The 18,709-nt window shown below is 36.4% G+C and overlaps 1 protein-coding gene across 4 annotated transcripts in view; it reads right to left on the bottom strand.

Moving 5' to 3' along the window:
• Window positions 1-18,709, bottom strand: part of SEMA5A (semaphorin 5A) — a 313,729-nt gene that overhangs the window by 51,785 nt on the left and 243,235 nt on the right. For all 4 annotated transcript variants that reach the window (XM_036406161.2, XM_036406172.2, XM_036406169.1 and 1 more), the window contains one exon: window positions 16,592-16,739. In XM_036406161.2, the coding sequence (XP_036262054.1) occupies window positions 16,592-16,739 (148 nt within the window). The remainder of the gene's footprint in view (window positions 1-16,591; window positions 16,740-18,709) is intronic.

The following is an 18,709-nucleotide window of genomic DNA, read 5'->3' as shown; positions in this document are numbered from 1 at the left end:
CTTTGAATTCAGAAGTACAAGACAAGAAAATGTGAAACAAAAATCCAGAAGCTTTAAATCTAACCTGTCTTTCTTATCGTGTGATATCAGCAAAGATCTATGAATGCCAGGGCCTGATTGTGATTATACAGTAATTATACTCATCTGATATAGAGGGTGCAAATGGGACTGTGAAATGGAAATCTCTTTAAAATGGAGCCTCAGGAAAATAATGACAACTACTGAAAAGGTTTAAAACGTGCTTCTGAGTATGTTGGTGCTCAGTGGATGCTTTTGTAACAGTCCAGGAATTGTTTGAGGTAGAGACTGATATTCAAATTTTTTGGTTTATGTGTTGTAATTTTTTTCCACAGACTTCAAACTTCCATTTTCATACCCTTTTCAGGAAAGAATCAAACTCAGACTTCTCATTCATAGCATGATACTTCAATGTTGGAGTGGGAAAAAAGTGATAGAAATGAATCCTCATCAGCATCAAGTCATAGAGAATATTGTAAATCAAAAATTAAGTTCTGAGCATGAAGCCTTAGTAAGGTAGAGCTACTCTCTCATCTGCAGGGCAGCCAACCCTTAGATTAGCAGAGATGGGAGGGAAAGTTTTTCTCCAACATTTCAAATCCCATCAAAGTTTTAGGAAGTGGTGAGTAAAAAAATGGTTTCCCCTTTCTTTTTTATTTTTCTACTTTTCTGAAAGGAGTGAAATTATTTACTTCATTTGCTACATTGTGAAGATCCAGCATGTAATAATTTTTACCAACCAAAAAAACTGCCCATGGATTTAAAAATTTTAGGTAGTGGGAAGAGGAGAGCAGTAATAAAGGTCCTGGCACAATTCAGCTCTGCTTTCCTTAATTCAGGACTTTATTGTGACATAAGCAAGTGGTGAATTGTGAATTTGTAGGATGTGTTAATATAGGTAAAATTGCATTCATCATACACGATCAATTTTTCACTTATTTCTCCCTCACCAATACAAATTTTCAAGATTTATTTGCAATTCTGAAACCATTTAAAAGATGAGCTGAATTAAAAAAAAAAGCATTGAGAATTCTTCCCTCAAAATTTGCCATATTTTTGTATTAATTACAGTACTTTAAATCCTTACACGAGTACTATCTGTCCTAGAGACAATGTAAGTGCAAGAAAATAGAAACATAATAATTCAGAAAGTCAGGAAGATGCTCTTCCATGCAACAGGCATTACAGTTAGTGCTGTCTGGTTCCTGATCTGCAAATAAGAACAGTGTTATTAAACAAGCTCTTTAAGATAAATCTTTATGTTTTCTAATGTGTTATGGGGGTTTTTTCGTGTTTTTGGTTTTTTTTGTTCAATCTGTCTGTGTAACATGGAATACTGTCAATATGATTCAGAAGTCCTATTCTGCCATGTTTTTAATTACAGTTGGGACTGAGCAGGACTTATGGTGACAATGGTACAAATTTTACTTGCAGTAATTCAGAGAAACCATTCATGCTTTACTGTTTTTGATGAATGAAACAAACTCAGGCTCATGCAATGACTGGTATTATTCAAAGTATGAGAATTTAATTAAACCACTAACTGAAACAGGTAGAGTCATTCTTTACCTACATGACCATTTCACAACAAAATGGCTTTCAGGAAATCTAGACGAGCATGACTTCTCCAAAGAAAAGCAGGATCCCAGCAGGACCAATGCTGTCTGGTATCTGTTTTGCACTCCCAATATGGCTGTGCTACTGATCCTTACTAAAACTTAACGATATGTTCAACTACCATGTACTTCAGCACCTACACAGCTACAAAACTACCTGTTTACAACCCAGAATATGCCTCAGATATGCCTATATGTAAATGGATACCTTCTGTAACCTCAACACTAACTGCAAGTTAGACTCCACGGCAGGATTTAAATTGGCAAGTGTTAAGAGATGGCCTTAAAGAGCTAATCTGCTTTTCTGAAGTTAAAAAAAAAGGTCTTCTGACATGGTACAAACTCTCTGGCATTAAACCTTCAAGTTTCCTAACACAGAATAAGTTTATCTCATCCTTATTTACTTTTAAAAACTCACATCCAGAAAAACACTGAAAAATTTCACTGTTTGTACTGTATACTTAAAAATCTATGGACATATGGTTTGTTAACTTTAATTAATAGAATTGAGCAAGCACGCATCCATTTAGGAAAAAACCTTTCTTTATGAACTTGTATTATCCCTTCACCACTTAAGAACACCAACAAACAAACCACAGAGCACTTAATGTTTCTCCAAGGAAAATGCAGGGAAGGAATCAATTGGAACAGCTTTGTGTTCAAAATCATCTGTGAAGCATCAAAGTTGTGTTTGTTGGCATCTGTGCTCCAGCTGTGGGGTTTAGAGCTTTTTGCTTTCCTAATCATGTTCCTTATTCCAGTAAGTAAGTACTTGGTTCTGTGCATTTACAGAGTTGGAAAGTTAATTCATCAGGGATTTCTCATACTCCCACAGCCTTTAAAGTCATTTCCCCAAGAGAACATGTCAAATTTGAAGCTTCAAAGGACTTATTTTTTTACTGTATTTGATAAGTGACAATTAAAAAAAAAAGAAGCTAGCTTAAAAAATATATATTTATACTCATTGAACCATGTAAGAAGAAAAGATGCTTAAAATTACAATTATCCAGCCAACAAACAAAAACCCCTTGCATTCAATTCATAATAAATATCTCTGATGGTGACGTTAAACTATTCTTAAACTGTTGGGAATCCATTTATGAGCAAGTACTTATCTGTTTTAAAAAGCAGTCAGAATGACAAAAAGTCTAAGGCTGACTCAATTACTCCTGAAATCAGAGGAAGACTAAACCGACTTCACTGCCTTTTGGGTAAGGCCCTGTTTTAGCAGTAACAATCAAGCACTAAAACCACTTTGTGTGTCATTTTGTGACTGCATACAAAATATAGTATGATTTTGAACAGCCACAGAAACCAAATGCTGTATTTTTTCCATAAATTTCCAAGATTATGGATTCTAAGTCCTCCTGTTTGACCACCCTTAGGGTGGAAGTGTGGAGCTATCAGGGTGCAAGTGGGGGAGAAGGGGTATTTTGGAGGTTTTCAATGTAATATAACTGTTCAGCAGCTGCAAAAGGTCCTCTGCAGGAACTCAGCTTTTCCCCTTGACTAAGCAAACTAGGCTACTGGTTTAACTGCCCAAGGTTAAGAAATATGAATAAAATTACAAAGTACATATATTTTGGTCAACAAAATATATGGTTTGGCTTTTTTTTTTTTCCAGAAAAGCTTAAAAAGAATTTTCTTTGCTGAATTCTGCTGCTTTGAGAAGTGACTCTGCTCAAGAGAATAGTATTAGAGGGTTAGTCCCTGACCCCTCCTCTACAGTACAAATGAACAAAGAAGAGAGCTGGGTTCAGTACAACCATTAATGAGGGACCTGCAGAGGGATGTGACCCAGCAGAGCACGACAGGAGGGAAGCTCACCAGGGGCAGTGTTTTAGAGGCAGAGAGCAAATGCTTGCTGCCAATCAAGAAATCTGCGGAAGGGCAAAAAGAAATCAGAACGAAACAGCAGGGAGATATCACTCTCCTGCAAAAAGGTGAAGCTGGGTACAAACTAAGAATGAAGGGAAATAATAATGAATCTAGCATAATAAATGTAAAAACATGGTGAGAGTGTCAGAACCCAGGAAATTCCTCTGGCTGCCCTGGAGGGCTTGAGCCCCTCCCCAGGGGGCTCAGAGACCTTGGCACAGAGCCCAAGACTCCTGTGCCTTTGATCCTGACCCATGGAAAAACAATTACCAACCTTTATAAGAAGAATTACAAGTCAAAAGAGTTTAAGTAGAAAAATAGTTTGTCACAGGGTGAAAAATAGATTTTTTGGGATTTTTAAAATGGGGGTTCAGGGGACAAGAGGGAGGAATCTGGGCATGTCCAGCCTTTCTCCTTCTTCTTCTTGGCCTCCATCTTCTGCTGTGATGTTGGCACTTACAGATTGGTTTAGAGTAGAAGCTCACTGTCTAACATAGGTGAGAGGTATTGGAAAGTAATTGTAGATATTGTAGACGTAGTTTTAAGTATAAAAAGATAACACCACCCCAGGGGCAGGCAGAATGCCTCTGACTGTCCTGCTGAGCGGACCTCGGCTAGACAAGAGAAAGAATTTTATAGATAAGGAACAATAAACAATCTTGAGACTGAGAAATGAAGAGCTCTGACTCCTTCTTTGACCGCTGGGCTGGGAAAAGAGACTTTATAATGCATCTCGGGGTCACTCTGACCAGCTAAAGCCCCAAGAAGAGAGGCCAGAAAACTATTCAAGGAATTACTGTGTGAGGTTTAAAGGCTAAGATGCAGTCCTTCTTCAAGGACATTAGGGGCAGAAAGATTGCTACAAAGTAGAAATTGCCCAGTATACTGGGAATGCATACAAGGGGTATTTAGAAATGGCAAGACCACAGCAGGCTGTGCTAGTTGAAGACATGATGGCACAAATAGATAAAAAGAGTAAAAAAAAGTCACCAAAGAATGTAACTACAGAAGCAGAAATAAGAAAACTAATACTAGTGACACACAGCTTCTTGCCTAAATTTATCTTCCCATCTGAGGCCTGGAAGATGCTAAATGTGACATCACTTTTAAAAGATACTTCAGGAAGTTCAGGGGAACTGAAAAAATGAGCATGACATCTGAATTGGGCAGATCAGTGAAATCATAATAAAACATGAAATTAGTGGAATATGGAATATGATCGGCTGGAGAACAAAATTATATGCTCTGTTTTTCTTTAAAAGGAAGCTACAAACCTATCAGAACCTCTGAAGGAGTCAACAAATTTATGGACACAGGTGGCAAGCTCATACAGTTTACTTAAGACGCAGAAAGACATTTCACAATGTATCTCAAAGGATATTCCCTCTTAGGAGACCTGCAGCCACAAGCTAAACAAAAATCTGTTATGCTTTCACAGATAATTAACTGCTGAAAAGATGGTAAATGGAAGAGAGGAGTAAATGGTCACTTTCACAGTGAATGGTGTTCAACACGGTCTGTGCTGTAGCCCTGTGTGGCTAAACTGATTCAACAGCAGGAAAAGCACTGTACCTATGTTCACAAAAACAAAACAAACTCTCTGGAGGGTGTGCTGCAGAGGGAAAAAAGAAAAGGGTGAGTATAAAGTTAAAAAAGCACATGCTCTTTATCAGGCTGGGACTGCAGGAAAAATGCAGTGTTAAGAACTAAACTCATCAATAAATTTCCCCCAAATAATCAAAGGTACCTACCCCACAAAAGGCAAAAGATTAATAGTTCATTTTCATCTCTATTTGTCTGACTCTATTAAGCAAAGCTCTTCTGTAGCTTTAGAAAGGACAAATACTTTTGTAAAATCTTTCACTCTTGTTATTTAGGTTTTCATTTCTTCTCCGCATTTCACGCTACCTGCCTCTCACAACACAGGAAATTCTGATCATACATATTTTTTTCTTCCTATGGCAATATTAGTTAGTTTTCTTGGGACTATAACGGAAAGCCAGATTTCACTTTACAGATAGGGCATATCATATTATTATACTTCTTCAGTTTTACTTAGAAAACTAACTGGCAAATAAAACACCAGTCATTCTGAAAACAAAGGAAAGAAGCAAAAATATTTCCCTAACTAGAAATACCAAACAACACTCCATTTGTTACTTTTTTCTTTTTTCAAAATTACATTCATATGACTCCCAGCAAGACTTTTGATGGATTAGCTCCTATAATCCACCAGTTGCTTTTTTTCTTGCATTCTGTGTAATGGATCATTTTTATACTTCATACAAAATTGCTGATGATAGATTTCACTATATGTCTAATATTCCTTTTAGCCCTACATTTCAGAAGAAGATAATACTCACTGCTATTACTTCTTTTTCTAAGTACTTTAAAACTCTTTAACAAAATATTCATTCTGCCAAGCTATCTCATACAAATGCTTCAATATGTGTATTGGGATTCTGGATCAGCTTTTCAGTAAGGCATAGGATACATAAATTAACTATTTTTAATAGGAAGATTAGTTCCTTTGCAAGGAGGTTTATGCGTTCCTATGTGAAAACATACAGTATATTTCTAGTTTTGTGAACAACTGCCTGAAAATTTCAGAAACTTCTGAATGAATCTCTTCTCATACTTTAAATACAGTGAGCATATTTCATTTCAGCTTAAAGCAGAATTATAAGTTTTCTAGGTAGAGTAACAGCCAGATATACTCCCTGGATTTCTGCTTGCTAATGTCATCCAAGGCTGTGAAAATACTTAGCTAAGTCAGGCAATGCCAAGAGATGTGGGTCTATTGACTAACTCTCATGTTTTTCATAGGATTTGTACTGAAGGGATGGGGGCAGAATAAACTCAGCTTTGAAAAATGAAATTTTTGCTAATAAGTATATCCACAATAGTATGACATTACCAGAACAGTAAATTGACAAAGCTACATACAGAGTCCTCACAAGATCAACATATAAACAGACTTTTACAAAGCATCCTGGAATCTGCCACTACCTTCAGAAATAATCTTCATGTGCTAAAGATGGGGCTGCTTTTGAGCAACAGAGCAATAACCCAGAAGAGTGTTGTGCTGAGCACTGCACAGATGTTGGCTGAGTAACAGCCTGGTATCTGACCTGGTGTCTGGCAGTCCAGCCTGTGTAACTGGCAAAGTATCTGCAATACCATAGGTCAGCTCTGTTATTTTGGGTGGGGGGTTTTTCCACTTTTCCTTCTGGAGATCTATTTAAATTACAAAGAGATCAAAGGGAATTGGTCCTTCCTCTGAATCAGATAGCTGAAAAAATACGGGTATAGTCTGCAGCTACTTTTCTACATCTGGACCCTCTCTGACAGGGCAAAGCAAAAAACTGCATTTTGGGGCTGACCTGTTTCTGCAGCAGTCCCAGTCCATGTAGAGCCATCACAAATTTCAAACAATAGATAAATGAACACCTGTATCTTTACAAGGTAGTAACTTGTTTCACTGATCTCTCATGCTAGAAATTGTTATAAGTAACAAGGCTGGAGATTTTAATAACATAAACTGAAAGGCCTGCTTTATAACTTCAGCTTTCTGATGTTTCAGATGAAATAACAAGTATTGTTGAATCAGAAAAAATATCCGTTTTGGAAGGATTAATATTTTTATTTTCATCTGTATTTCTCTAGCCGAAGGAAATATGCAGCATGATTCTGCTTTCAAGTAACAAAAGGGGTCTTGATAGGGTGACTGTGAGACTTCATCGTGCCCTTCAACCTGCAAGGACAAAACACTGTATTCTGGTTAATGAGCTCAATGTTTGCATGAGTTTATGTTCTCAGACAAGAAGAATACTATCCCATCTACAGGAGTATTCAGATCTAAATATTATTATTTCAGAATGCTGCAAGAGGCTGAGTCACATCACCCTGAAGATACAAAAAAAGTAATAAATAAACACAAAGAAAAAGTATGTTTGCCTTTCTTAAGGCTTGTGAACATATTTGTTCAAGATGAATTTGAGGCTTTGAATAACTAAATGCCTTTTATTTGGTGGCTGCAGTATTAGTGAAGAAGTATTTTCAGTCAACAACTTAGTGTGAAAGGGAGGATGGGATGAACCAACGAGGAAAAATAAAAGGAAGTTTTGATAACTCCATCAATAAATAACCAGAAGTTTTAAAAATTATTTCTCGACCTCCTATAACTTGTGTAAGAACAGGGTTGCCTGACACTATTTTCAATGAAAATTAAAATCCTACCACAGCCAAATAAATTAAAAATTACTATGATGTCCTAAGACTAAGTAAAAATAAAAGCTGGCACACAAACATAATTAATTTGGATGGAGTTCCATTTAATTGCACTCAGATGGCTAAGGACTGCTGTCAGTCAGCTCAGCTAACAAATCACTCTAGCACTCTTCAAGAGTTGCTGCATTAGTGAAGCTATAAATGGCAACAGTGCATATTACTTATTCAGGCTTCATCCATCCCTCAATTTACTGAGGTCAAATTGAAGAATACTGAAACAAAACTCCGCTTTGTGTTACGGTCTACGTGTGAGCAGACTTTTCGGTATAAAATGTGTAAACACAATTACTGTGTTTGCACTGTGCCATTTTAAGTACAGGTGACCAAACCTAAAAAGAACAGAATAAATCAGAGGGACAATTTGTAGCAAACTGTCTCGATGCTCCCTTAAAAAGAAGAACATTGGAAATGCCATTCTAGATCAGGCATGCCTTCCCTGGTTATTGTCAAATGGCAGCACAGAAATAAGCAGAATGCAAAAAGCACAGCTCTAAATCTGATTGTTAATATCCAAGAAAAATATTTAAAACATTAAAATTTTATTTACTATGCTAACAAAATCTAATTTTTTGTCTATTATAATTCTACTTTATCCCAACATTCTCCACAATTTTAGTTGTGTGGAATTTTATTGGTTCTTAAGATTTAAGCCTCAACAATTTATTGCAACAAGTTACATCATTTAACAATGCCCTGGATAGAAATGAATTCCATTCACTAGCTCCATATTTCCTTAAAACTCAGTATACTACATTACAGAGTACACAGAAACCCCAATGTTCCCTCTCTAAACCTGTCATTAATTTATGTATTAGTCCTTCATACACTAGAACCCTGTGTACGCTGATTTACGAGAATCCCAATCTTTTCCTTCCTTTGGAACACTTTCCTGAGCTCAGCCCACCTCCACCATGGGCCATATCCTTTAAGATCAGTAAGCATGGCTACAGAAGAATTTTATGTAACTGCTCTATCAGGTTTCTGAGGTAATTTTCAATGTTATGCTTCATGCACCCTTTTTTGCCTTTTTGATTACAGTTGTACAATGAAGGTTGCTACTGAACTGACTACAGCAAAATTAAGGTTTCTTCACACTTGAAAAAGACATATCTTTGTAATGGAAGAGACTTTGAAATTTGTAGATGAAATCATAATAAGCTTTCATGACTTCAGTCATTGACACAAAGCTGTCAGATAAATTCAGCTTCAAAATAAGCTCAGCTTTGAAGATAACAGCAGTGTTGGAGAAATCACATTATTGTGATACACAAAACAAAAACTGTGATTTTATCCAGCTTCAGTCCAGACTGCTACAATCATCCCTTCTGAGATTAGTTTATATATGAATCCCTAGAGTACCATTTTGTCTTCCTTGGGAATATCTTGCTGAAACTAAATGCTGTAACTGAACCTAATTTTTTTTCACCACGGCACAAACATTCTGGCTTATAGCTAGAATCATAAACAATTCAAACACCAGGGTCATTCTCCTGTCTTGTTCCTTGCTGTGCTTCAAGGTGAAAGCGGGAGCTTCTGTTGAGTCCGTGACTGCAATTATGATACAAAACTCTTGATTTCTATTACTTCAGCACTCAGAGACGTCTAGTGCCCCCTATATGACAGGCAAATCAATCTTTGTATCGATGATGCCCCAAAAGTTCAGGTCACCACAGAATATAATACAAATTTTTCCTCCAAAATGGCTAAAAACACTTATAAGTAAAATCTGCCTAAACACATTCCTTCAGGAGATCTAGAGTAACCTTCCAATAACCTGATGTTTCTCCTTCTGCGACAAACCACTATGTATGTCCAGTGGGTAAAGATGGATAAAGCTAACATTGATGTAACAGAGATATATAAACAAGTATGACTAATAATAACTCTATTTAACCACTCTATCATGAATTTAATATCATTTCCTTTGAAGTTGCTCCATTCTGATTGTCAGAAAGCCCTTTTATCTTCTTGAAGAACAATGTCAGAAAGATATGAAGTGGTCTACATTAGTAATATCCTAAGACTGCACTGCACTTTCCATTTACATCAGAATTATGTTTTACCCTGAAGTTGTTCAGCAATTTGAAAATCACAGATCAGGTGAAGCAGCCTGTCTCAACCTCCATTGATAGTTTGTTTTCCATAAATTTGGATTAGAGGTTTACTGTCTTTTTTTTTTCTTTTTAAAAACAAAAGATCCTATATTAAATACAATTTTAGTTGTTCCAAGAAGTCCAGGATACTCCAGGACAGACTTTTTTTTTTTTTTAACAGCTCTCCCTGTTTATGTCAATTCTGGTTTCATGGAAATACTACTTATGTACCAAATAAAGCTACACATTCCTTACAAAAAAAACTAGATCCACAAGCACTGGAAATAATGAAGCCTGATTTCCTATAAGTTTATATTTCAAGTCTTTTAAGTTGATCCATTTAATCCTCTCACATTTCCCCTTCCCATACCCCTGCCTGTAGGATTTAGCAGTCCAACTGCTAAAAATTAAGAGATGTGTGTCTAGTCCCAAACAACACGTGTGCTGATATGTACACTCATTGACCAGCACCTGACACCACTTGGAGCAAGCAATGGACTCAACTGCAAACCTGTCTCAATGTAGAAATGAATTTAGGTTTTTTTTCCTCTACTGGGCCCCTGTTTTTCATGCAACTTGTCCCAATTCCTTGTTATAATCTAAGACCACTCTCCCATCAAACGTATTTGTAATGGGGGAGTGGGTGCCTTACTTATGAACAGAAGAGTAAGAATACCTGACAGACCGCAACACCATCCCATAAGCTCTATTACTCGATAAAGCTAAGCTAGAAGTAGGCCATCTACCTTTTTGTTTTGGTTTTTAGTCTTCAGTGAAAGTTACAGATTACTTTCCAGAGATAACTGAATGTTCTAGGTCCACAGCAATGAAAAAAATTTAGGCTCCATGAAGCACAAGTCCTTAGGAAATATCCTAAAGTTTCAGTTTCGCTCATTAATTCAATTTAAAATTAGTGTAGCACAAAACTTTGGTACCCAAGCTTCTTTCTTCCTATTTTTCTCCTTTTTCATTCACATCCAAAACCAACCCAGTCAAAGAAAAGTGGAAGTTCACATCTCTTAACAGTGAGGCCTTGAGCCCAGCACTGCACTGAAGGGGGTTTCAGGTACTTTTTCTGTAGCTATCAGAGGTGGCAATGAGCACAACTCAGAGACAGGGCCTCAGAGAGCTGGGGGGACAGTATTACATCTAAATAACAATAATGAAAACTACACCTACAGCACAAGAACCACTGAAAACTGCAACAAATGGTGAGACCTGAGACATGACACACTCCAGTGTGCCTGGTGTTTTAGGAAACTGGGGCAAATTCTGGCTGAAGGAAATCTGCTCTCCTGTCTCTGGTCAGTACAACTCCCTAACTGGATGGAGGCACATGGCTGTCACTCGACCATGTTACACTAACATTTATTTCCTATGTTTTTTTAAATAACATTCGGACTTCTGAATCAAACATTCTTCATCTGTATGACAGATACACATATGCCCAATGCAAAGTTCTTGAATGTGTTCACTTCGGCAAACCCTTACAATTAGACTTGAAAGAGATCACAAATCAGATGGCATTGGTCCATGAAAGGAGTTATTTTACATGACCTGGAAGTCCCTGAAAGAGCTTGCTACAGGAATTTCAGAACAGGACTGCAGTCAGTGTCAGTTGTCACAGGTTGAACTGGATAGTTTGAAGTAGCCTAGCGACAGTTTCCTAGCAGCTAAAAATGTATTTCACAGCTTAAAGTTACTTTAAAAATTACATTTCTCAAAAAAAGGGATGCTTCACACTATTCTCAGCAAGAAAGCAAACACCTAACAGTTTAGCTTCTTTTTCAAAATTAAATAAATTAAATAGAAAAATGATTGCTGGATGCCCAAATTCCACCTTAAACAGCTCACATTTGGATATATATGCACATCAGTTCAACCAGTTCATATTTCACATTTACCTTGACCATGAATGCCAAGCTGGTAACTCACTTTACTGACCAAGGTAAGCAGATTTGTACCATTGATCAAGATGCTTAAGCATTTTTCTGAAACTATTTCCTATGATTTTGGGTTTTTTTGGTTTTACCCTCTTTAAGTAACTTGTTATGGCTTAAAATTGCAGTAGAATGTGCAGCATCAAAAGAAGAGAGGTTTTACTTCGTTAAACTTTTACAACATAAAAACAGTTAATACCCAATAAAGTTTGCATTACAGAAGAAAAAAGGATTGAGAAAGGGAATGAGCATAAAGTAGGCAAACATCATATAAATAGCACAATTTCTTATACATCATGCTTGTGAGATTGTTTTCTGGTTATGCAATAGATTATTTTTCTTAAGTCAAATGGAAACTTAAAAAAACTATTAAAAAAAGCATAATAATTTTATTTTATGGTCACTTTTCTGGACTATAAATTTCAAACTTATTTTGTGAGATGGCAAGTAAAAAAAGAAAGACTGTTCTCTCTGATGGGCAAAGTACTTCTGAAAACCTTCCATCTTCAAATTCTCTTTTGAAAATTGATGAAAAAAAAAATTCTGAAAAAAGTTTTGTGTTCCGGACAATTTCAGAATGTTGAAACAATAATACTAATAAATTAAAAAAAAAAAGCCAACAAAACCCAACAAAACCACAAGACAAAACCCCCCCTAAAATAGCTATTATTTTCTAAGAAACATAAAATTCCTCCTTTTTTTTGTTTTTGTTTTGCAGCAAAACTTTTTTCTGGTATGTGGAAAGTATATACCATTTAGCAGTCACCCAGTACAAAAACTAAGATTAATGTATGTGTTAGTATGACTGAAACAAGAACACAGACAAATATACACTTAAAGCATGTCATCCAACTTCAACCTCAAACTAAATTCCTCATTCTATTAATAATTCTTTTAAAAAGTTATTCCTTTATTACTGGCTTGAGACAAATTCAAGTGAGATAATGCTTCTCAAGGGAAAAGAAGCATTTTCTGAAGGAAACATATAGCTTATCTGAGTATGCTGTAAAATCTGAGGATGTTTGTCCTCTGAGTCACATTAGCACAGTCCAGAGAATTCCACAGTTCCTTCTCTAGTGCCTGTATCACCTGTATACATGAGATTAATTCCTGTTTTGTGATATGCTTAAGCTTTCTATAACCAGATTTTAGCTGCTCCTAAATTTGGTTATGATGGTTCTATCTCTTATTAGGCAATTTTAAGCACTCTTTAGTAGCTTTGTTTAACTTAAGGACTTTGACAGGTCCTTATGACTCCTGATTTTGATTTCAAACTTCATCTTTTTGACCTTATGAGTCTCTGTGGTCTAATTCTCCTGTAACATATTGATTTATGGTTTTCTATATTCAGTGAAAATGCCTTCAGTCCTAAGTCTCTGGCCATCCATTTCCATGTATTGAGTGCATTAAAGCAACAGATGCATCTTTAAGATACCATCACGGTTTTCTCTCTGTGGAATATTTATACGCATCAAAAGATTTATCATTATTATCTTATAAAATAAGTTGGAAATAACAGTAGGGAACTCTGAGTTCTGATAAAAAATATTCAAGCAGCTTGGCTGTTATCTGCTATAAGGCAGATAAAGTCAAGGAACCAACTGATGAGAAACATTCAAAAAGACAAGCACAGACAGTAGCTGCCTGCTGTGATATTGCAGCCTAGGAGAAATACAATCAAACTAAAAGGAAGAAACACTGTTCATTAAAAATCGTGTGGTATCAGTCATTAGGTGGACACAGACAATAGCCATTAATATGGTAAAAGCTGCAAAATAAGGACAGGAAAATAGATTAGGATTGGCTATACTGCAGTCTCACAGCCAGGTTGCAGATGGGAAAACAGAAGAGGCAGGTTCTCCTAAAAAATTAAATCTGGTCCCCTTATACTGCTGGCAAGCATACTGTAAGGCTCCCTTTCTTAAGTCTTATAAAAACAGCTGCTGTTGTTGTTTTTTTCCCACAATTCCCTAAAAATGAAGTTCTAAAAACAAAGAACTAGCACACTTGAAAGGGGTCCCAAGACAGCATTTCATCCATCCTACAACTCTGATGCATCAAAAATTTATTTTCATTTCAAGACGAAACAAAGCCTAACATAGTTAGTATCTCTTCTTAAATAATAAGTTCTCCAGTCCTCTACCCTTTTTCTTTTCTTCTCCTCTCCACAGGCCAGAGACACTGAACTATTCAGCTGCAACTCATGCTGCTCAAATGCTGTGAAAGTTTCACAGAGTTCCTCTGAAGAAGGTAAACCAGAAACCTGGAGAGTCTCTTTATCGTTTAAAGCCATCATTTAATGGTTGAGAGAACCAAGCACTTTAAGTTCCTGAGTCTACCCCCAACTATGCCTTTAATTCAAGTGGTAAATGTTTGCCTCATAACATCTTTTACTCCAGACAAAACAAAGAGTAGATAGTATGGGTTACTACCACTTTCACTACAACACTTCTCAAGATTTTTTAGATTCTCAAGTACTCAGAGATATTCAGGATAAAAGGTTTTTGAAAGAAACTAAATTCACTAAATATCTTGCAAAACTTAAGCTGAGTATCACTACAACCAGTAAAGAATGGAAAACAGTAGTAAGAAGTCACATTAACTTCTCCTTTATTCACAATTATAAAAACTAATAATTCTAACTGTTTGGAAAAATACTTACCTACTACAATAAAACCAAAAATTTGGTTGAAGCAGAAGAACATCCAACAAGTTTCATATTTGCGCTCCTCATTCATAAGACTATTAATTTAAATATTTAAATCATTCAACAATTAAAAGAAGGCATAAAAATATCTCTGATTTCACTTTCTCCGATTAATGAAACAAACTCTGAGAGAAATAAAGTATTTTTTCTCCAGCTTCACTTAGTGACTATGCCCTGCTATGGCTGCAAAGCCTCTGAATCAAGACAAGTAACTCAAAGGTTCAAATTCAGTGAAACTTAAACAGAACACAGACTTTATACCACAGTATAATTTATACACATATACTTTGTCTTGCAAGAACACCAGAGTTTATGGAGGATTTCTACACTGGATGGGTTTCCATTGGTGGCAAGTTTTAGCAGGACAACTATGTACTCCAAAGCTCAAAATAAACCATCCACACCATACTTTTCTAATTAATAAAAAATCTCCACAACATTTCCACAGCTGAACTGGAAACTATTCCATGGTGCAGCAGAGTATGTGCTAAGGCTGTTAATAAATTACAAACCCCAGTACCATTAATCTCAAATTGGTTATAATAAGAAATTTTTACACGAAAGGTTTTCCTACTTTCCTCATAGAGCTTTCCAAGCAAATTAGAGCCACATATTTTTGATTTAAGACCATGGGAAGATTCTCTGCAAAATAAAATGCCACTATATTTCACTAACATTATTATAGGATAAATAGGAACAAGTGAGGGAGAAAACCATCATATTGTGCTCTTTTCAGTGAGAGTCAGGAAGGTTTAACACTAGATCCAGACCATATGTCTGCTTTTTCGGTGCACCATCAGAAGAGACAAATATTTTGGAAACCTTGATAGAATTCTAATTTATTGGGTTAATTCTTAAAGTTTAACTGAAATAAAAGAACAAGACTCTTGGATGTTTTTAATCTACTCAAAATGCAATTCTATCATCAGAATAAATTTTAAAAAGAGAACAAATCCTGGGAAAATGCACAAAACATTCAAATTAGAAAAAGGTAATAAATTATCCTTTTTTTAGTAATGAATTACTGCCAATCTAACAAACAGACCACAGATTATGACAAACCTCAGAATTAGGCCTCTCTGAAATTAAGACATATAAAAATTGGTTTAATAGTAAAAAGAAAAAAAATTATTCTACCTCTTTATCTCCCCACCTCTATTTGTTCATATATAAGAAAAATCCCCTACATGTTTTTCCATGTGTTTCTCTTAATAAAATGAGTGTCAATAAAACACTTCTACTCATTCAAATCATCCCACTGTAAATTCAAAGACTGCCAGCTGCTGGGCTGCTGCTGTGCCGATATCACTGCTATCAAATATCGCCTCAGCACTTTCCTGGTGCTTCCATGCATTCACTGATTGACTCCTTATGTATTTAGATGTGAAACTTAGCTTTTTCTCTGCTGTACAGAACATGGTACACTGGAGTCCTGGGCTCATGGCTAGGGTACCTATGCACTCTGATGGTAAAAATAAAAAAAAACAACACTCTAAACCTGCAACAACACATCTACATCTGCACCAATCTCGCCTCAAGAAACTTAAATTCTAGATGATACTGTGAAAAAGCTGAATTATATATATTTCTGATTGATAAATTGTGCAGATTTCAGCACACCAAGCAACATAGAGACAAAAACAGTCTGGTGACTACTCACTTTAGGGGTAGAGCTTATAGACATAGATGCTTTATGGGCGTTTATAGAGCATTAGTGTTAGGACAGGTGGAAATAGCTTCAAGTTTTGCCAGAGGAGGTTTAGATTGGATATTAGGAAAAATTTCTGCACTGAAAGGGTTATCAGGCACTGGAACAGACTGGCCAGAGAAGTGTCAGAGTCACCATCCCTGCAGGCATTTAAAACACACATAGATGAAGCACTGGGGAATATGGTTCAATGGAAGAGTTGCCAGAGGTATGTTAATGGTTGGACCTGATAACCTTAGAGGTCCTTTCAAACTTAAATGATTTTATGATTCTATGACATAGAGACACCTGTGGCACATGGCCATAGATATTTGATGAGGAGAAAGCTGGAAACTGCTTACCACGCTGCAGCCAGGACAGTCAGGGCCATTTTCACAAGTCCTGCGCCGTGCCTGGATCCCTCCTCCACACTGAGCCGTGCAGCGCTCCCATGGCCCCCAGCCTGTCCAAAACACATGAGGGGGGCACAACAAATGCTCATTGCAGTACCTGTGAGAAGAAAAATAAGGAGGCAAAGAACCTATTTATTATCAAGACAAGACCTCCCCCAAAACCTCCCTCATTTGCATAATTTAGATAGCTATAAGTACAGGGAAATATTTTATACAAAGGCCTCTCCCTACTCATTAAGCACTTCTCTAACAGTTGTAACACTGCACAGTGTGACTAAACATTTGAGTGGGGTTTTTTTAGGTTGCAGTTGTGTGGGTGGAGCATTTGTTTGTTAATTCAGTGACTTTTAACATTCCATGCAATGCAGCCACGCGATTGTACTGTGGTCACGCAAGCAAGATTGCAAACTACTTTATTAAAACCAGTTGTGGCTATGCCTCTGTGGCAGTCAACCAAACAGAAGGCAAACATTCATGCAGGCAGTCTTTTATCAGTCTCCAGCTAAGAATTGATTAGGATCTATCTCTCTCATCTTCAGATAGCTACACTTGCTTTTCATAGCATTTCTGCTTCTACGGACAATATAAAAGCTACAACATTGATTCTAGGCATAAAGAACTGCACTTGTTTATAATGTTACTACTTTACCTTTTAAAGGGTGTTTTTAGCTATTATAATCTTTGAAAGATTTTCCTGTAGGCTGCAAACTGATTCAGAGACCTAGTAGGATCTTGAGGGGAGAACTATTGAGTCGTCATTTTTGTAACAATACATTCAGAAGGAATGTGGGAAGGTCTCAGCTTCAGCTGAGTTTTTTCAGTTTTAGTAGAAGCCTTAGATTCCTGATTTTTTGAGCGTGCCATCCAGTAATTCTAGCCATAGCATATGCTGCTTTTTAAGGAAGCTCTACACAGGTCCAAAGGATTTGGGCCATCAGCTAGTGTGACTAGGGCTCTCTAAGAGACCAAATTCTTACTTAGATAAAGCAAACACACAGCATAGTTAGGAAACAGACAACTAAAGAAATTCCCTGATGCATCTGGGTAGCTCTTGTTACAATACTGACTGTCCTGAATGAACAAATCAATCTGATACAGTATTTCCTCAGTTTTTACACCATTCATCCAAAATCCAATGTCTTCTTGCCCTTCTAACAAGTTTTCATCTCTTGGCACTCTTCTACAGTCAAAACTGACTCTAATACTCCAGTTATTCATTTTCTACAAAAAGAGAAATGACAGTATGAACAGTTGTCATTTTCAACAAGAATAATCACAACAGGTTTTTTGTTTTATTCTGAAAGCCCCAATATCTACAAGCTCTAATTCTTCATTATCCTTCATTATAAGGAATTTGAACATTTGGAACTCTGTGGAGGGCAAAAAAATAATCTTGGTGGTGTAAGTAACATACAAAAGTAGATTTATTGCACACGCTGGAGCCTAAAATTCAAACTTTGTCCCTAGGTCTGGGCAACTCCATCAAAATCTAAAGATTGGGAGTGAGGTTAATAGGGGAGTGACATTTAGTTTTCTGCTTCTGTAGATGTACGAAAATTATTCACAGCTTAAATTGACCTTTCCTCTGGAAACTGAGGAAAAAATGCCCAAATCCTCAATATTTATGAATCTGGTGTCAGAATTCTTCAGTGCATGATTTGGGTAAACACATTACAGTTCACATTATATTAAAGATACATAGGAATGTTCTGTGCCTGAATATTCTTCTCCTAGAACTCCAACTGCACACTTTCTTTGTCACATGCAGTCATTTATGTGTGAATGTGTGTGATAGTTTCTTCTAGGTAATTTGTTGAGAATGTATGGTCAATAAAATATAGATGTAACATCAGCATTTATTTAGTCAAATTAGTACAAACTTTGCATAATTTCAGTTCTTAATGAAGATGTGTTAAGTTAATTTGGAAGAGACACACTGAGGCTGAAGCAAATCTGCCATGAAGTTGAAATATTATATTCAGCCATGCAGGAGCAAAATTAAGCAACTTGTCTTGCCTTAAAATAAAGGCATTTACAGTTTAGCTATCTAAAAATGAAGCAGTCATC

This window comes from Molothrus ater, chromosome 1 (assembly GCF_012460135.2).
Source record: "Molothrus ater isolate BHLD 08-10-18 breed brown headed cowbird chromosome 1, BPBGC_Mater_1.1, whole genome shotgun sequence".
Taxonomy (NCBI): Eukaryota; Metazoa; Chordata; class Aves; order Passeriformes; family Icteridae; genus Molothrus; species Molothrus ater.
Note: the sequence above shows the minus strand (reverse complement) of the source record. Positions and strands in the feature narration are given on the sequence as shown.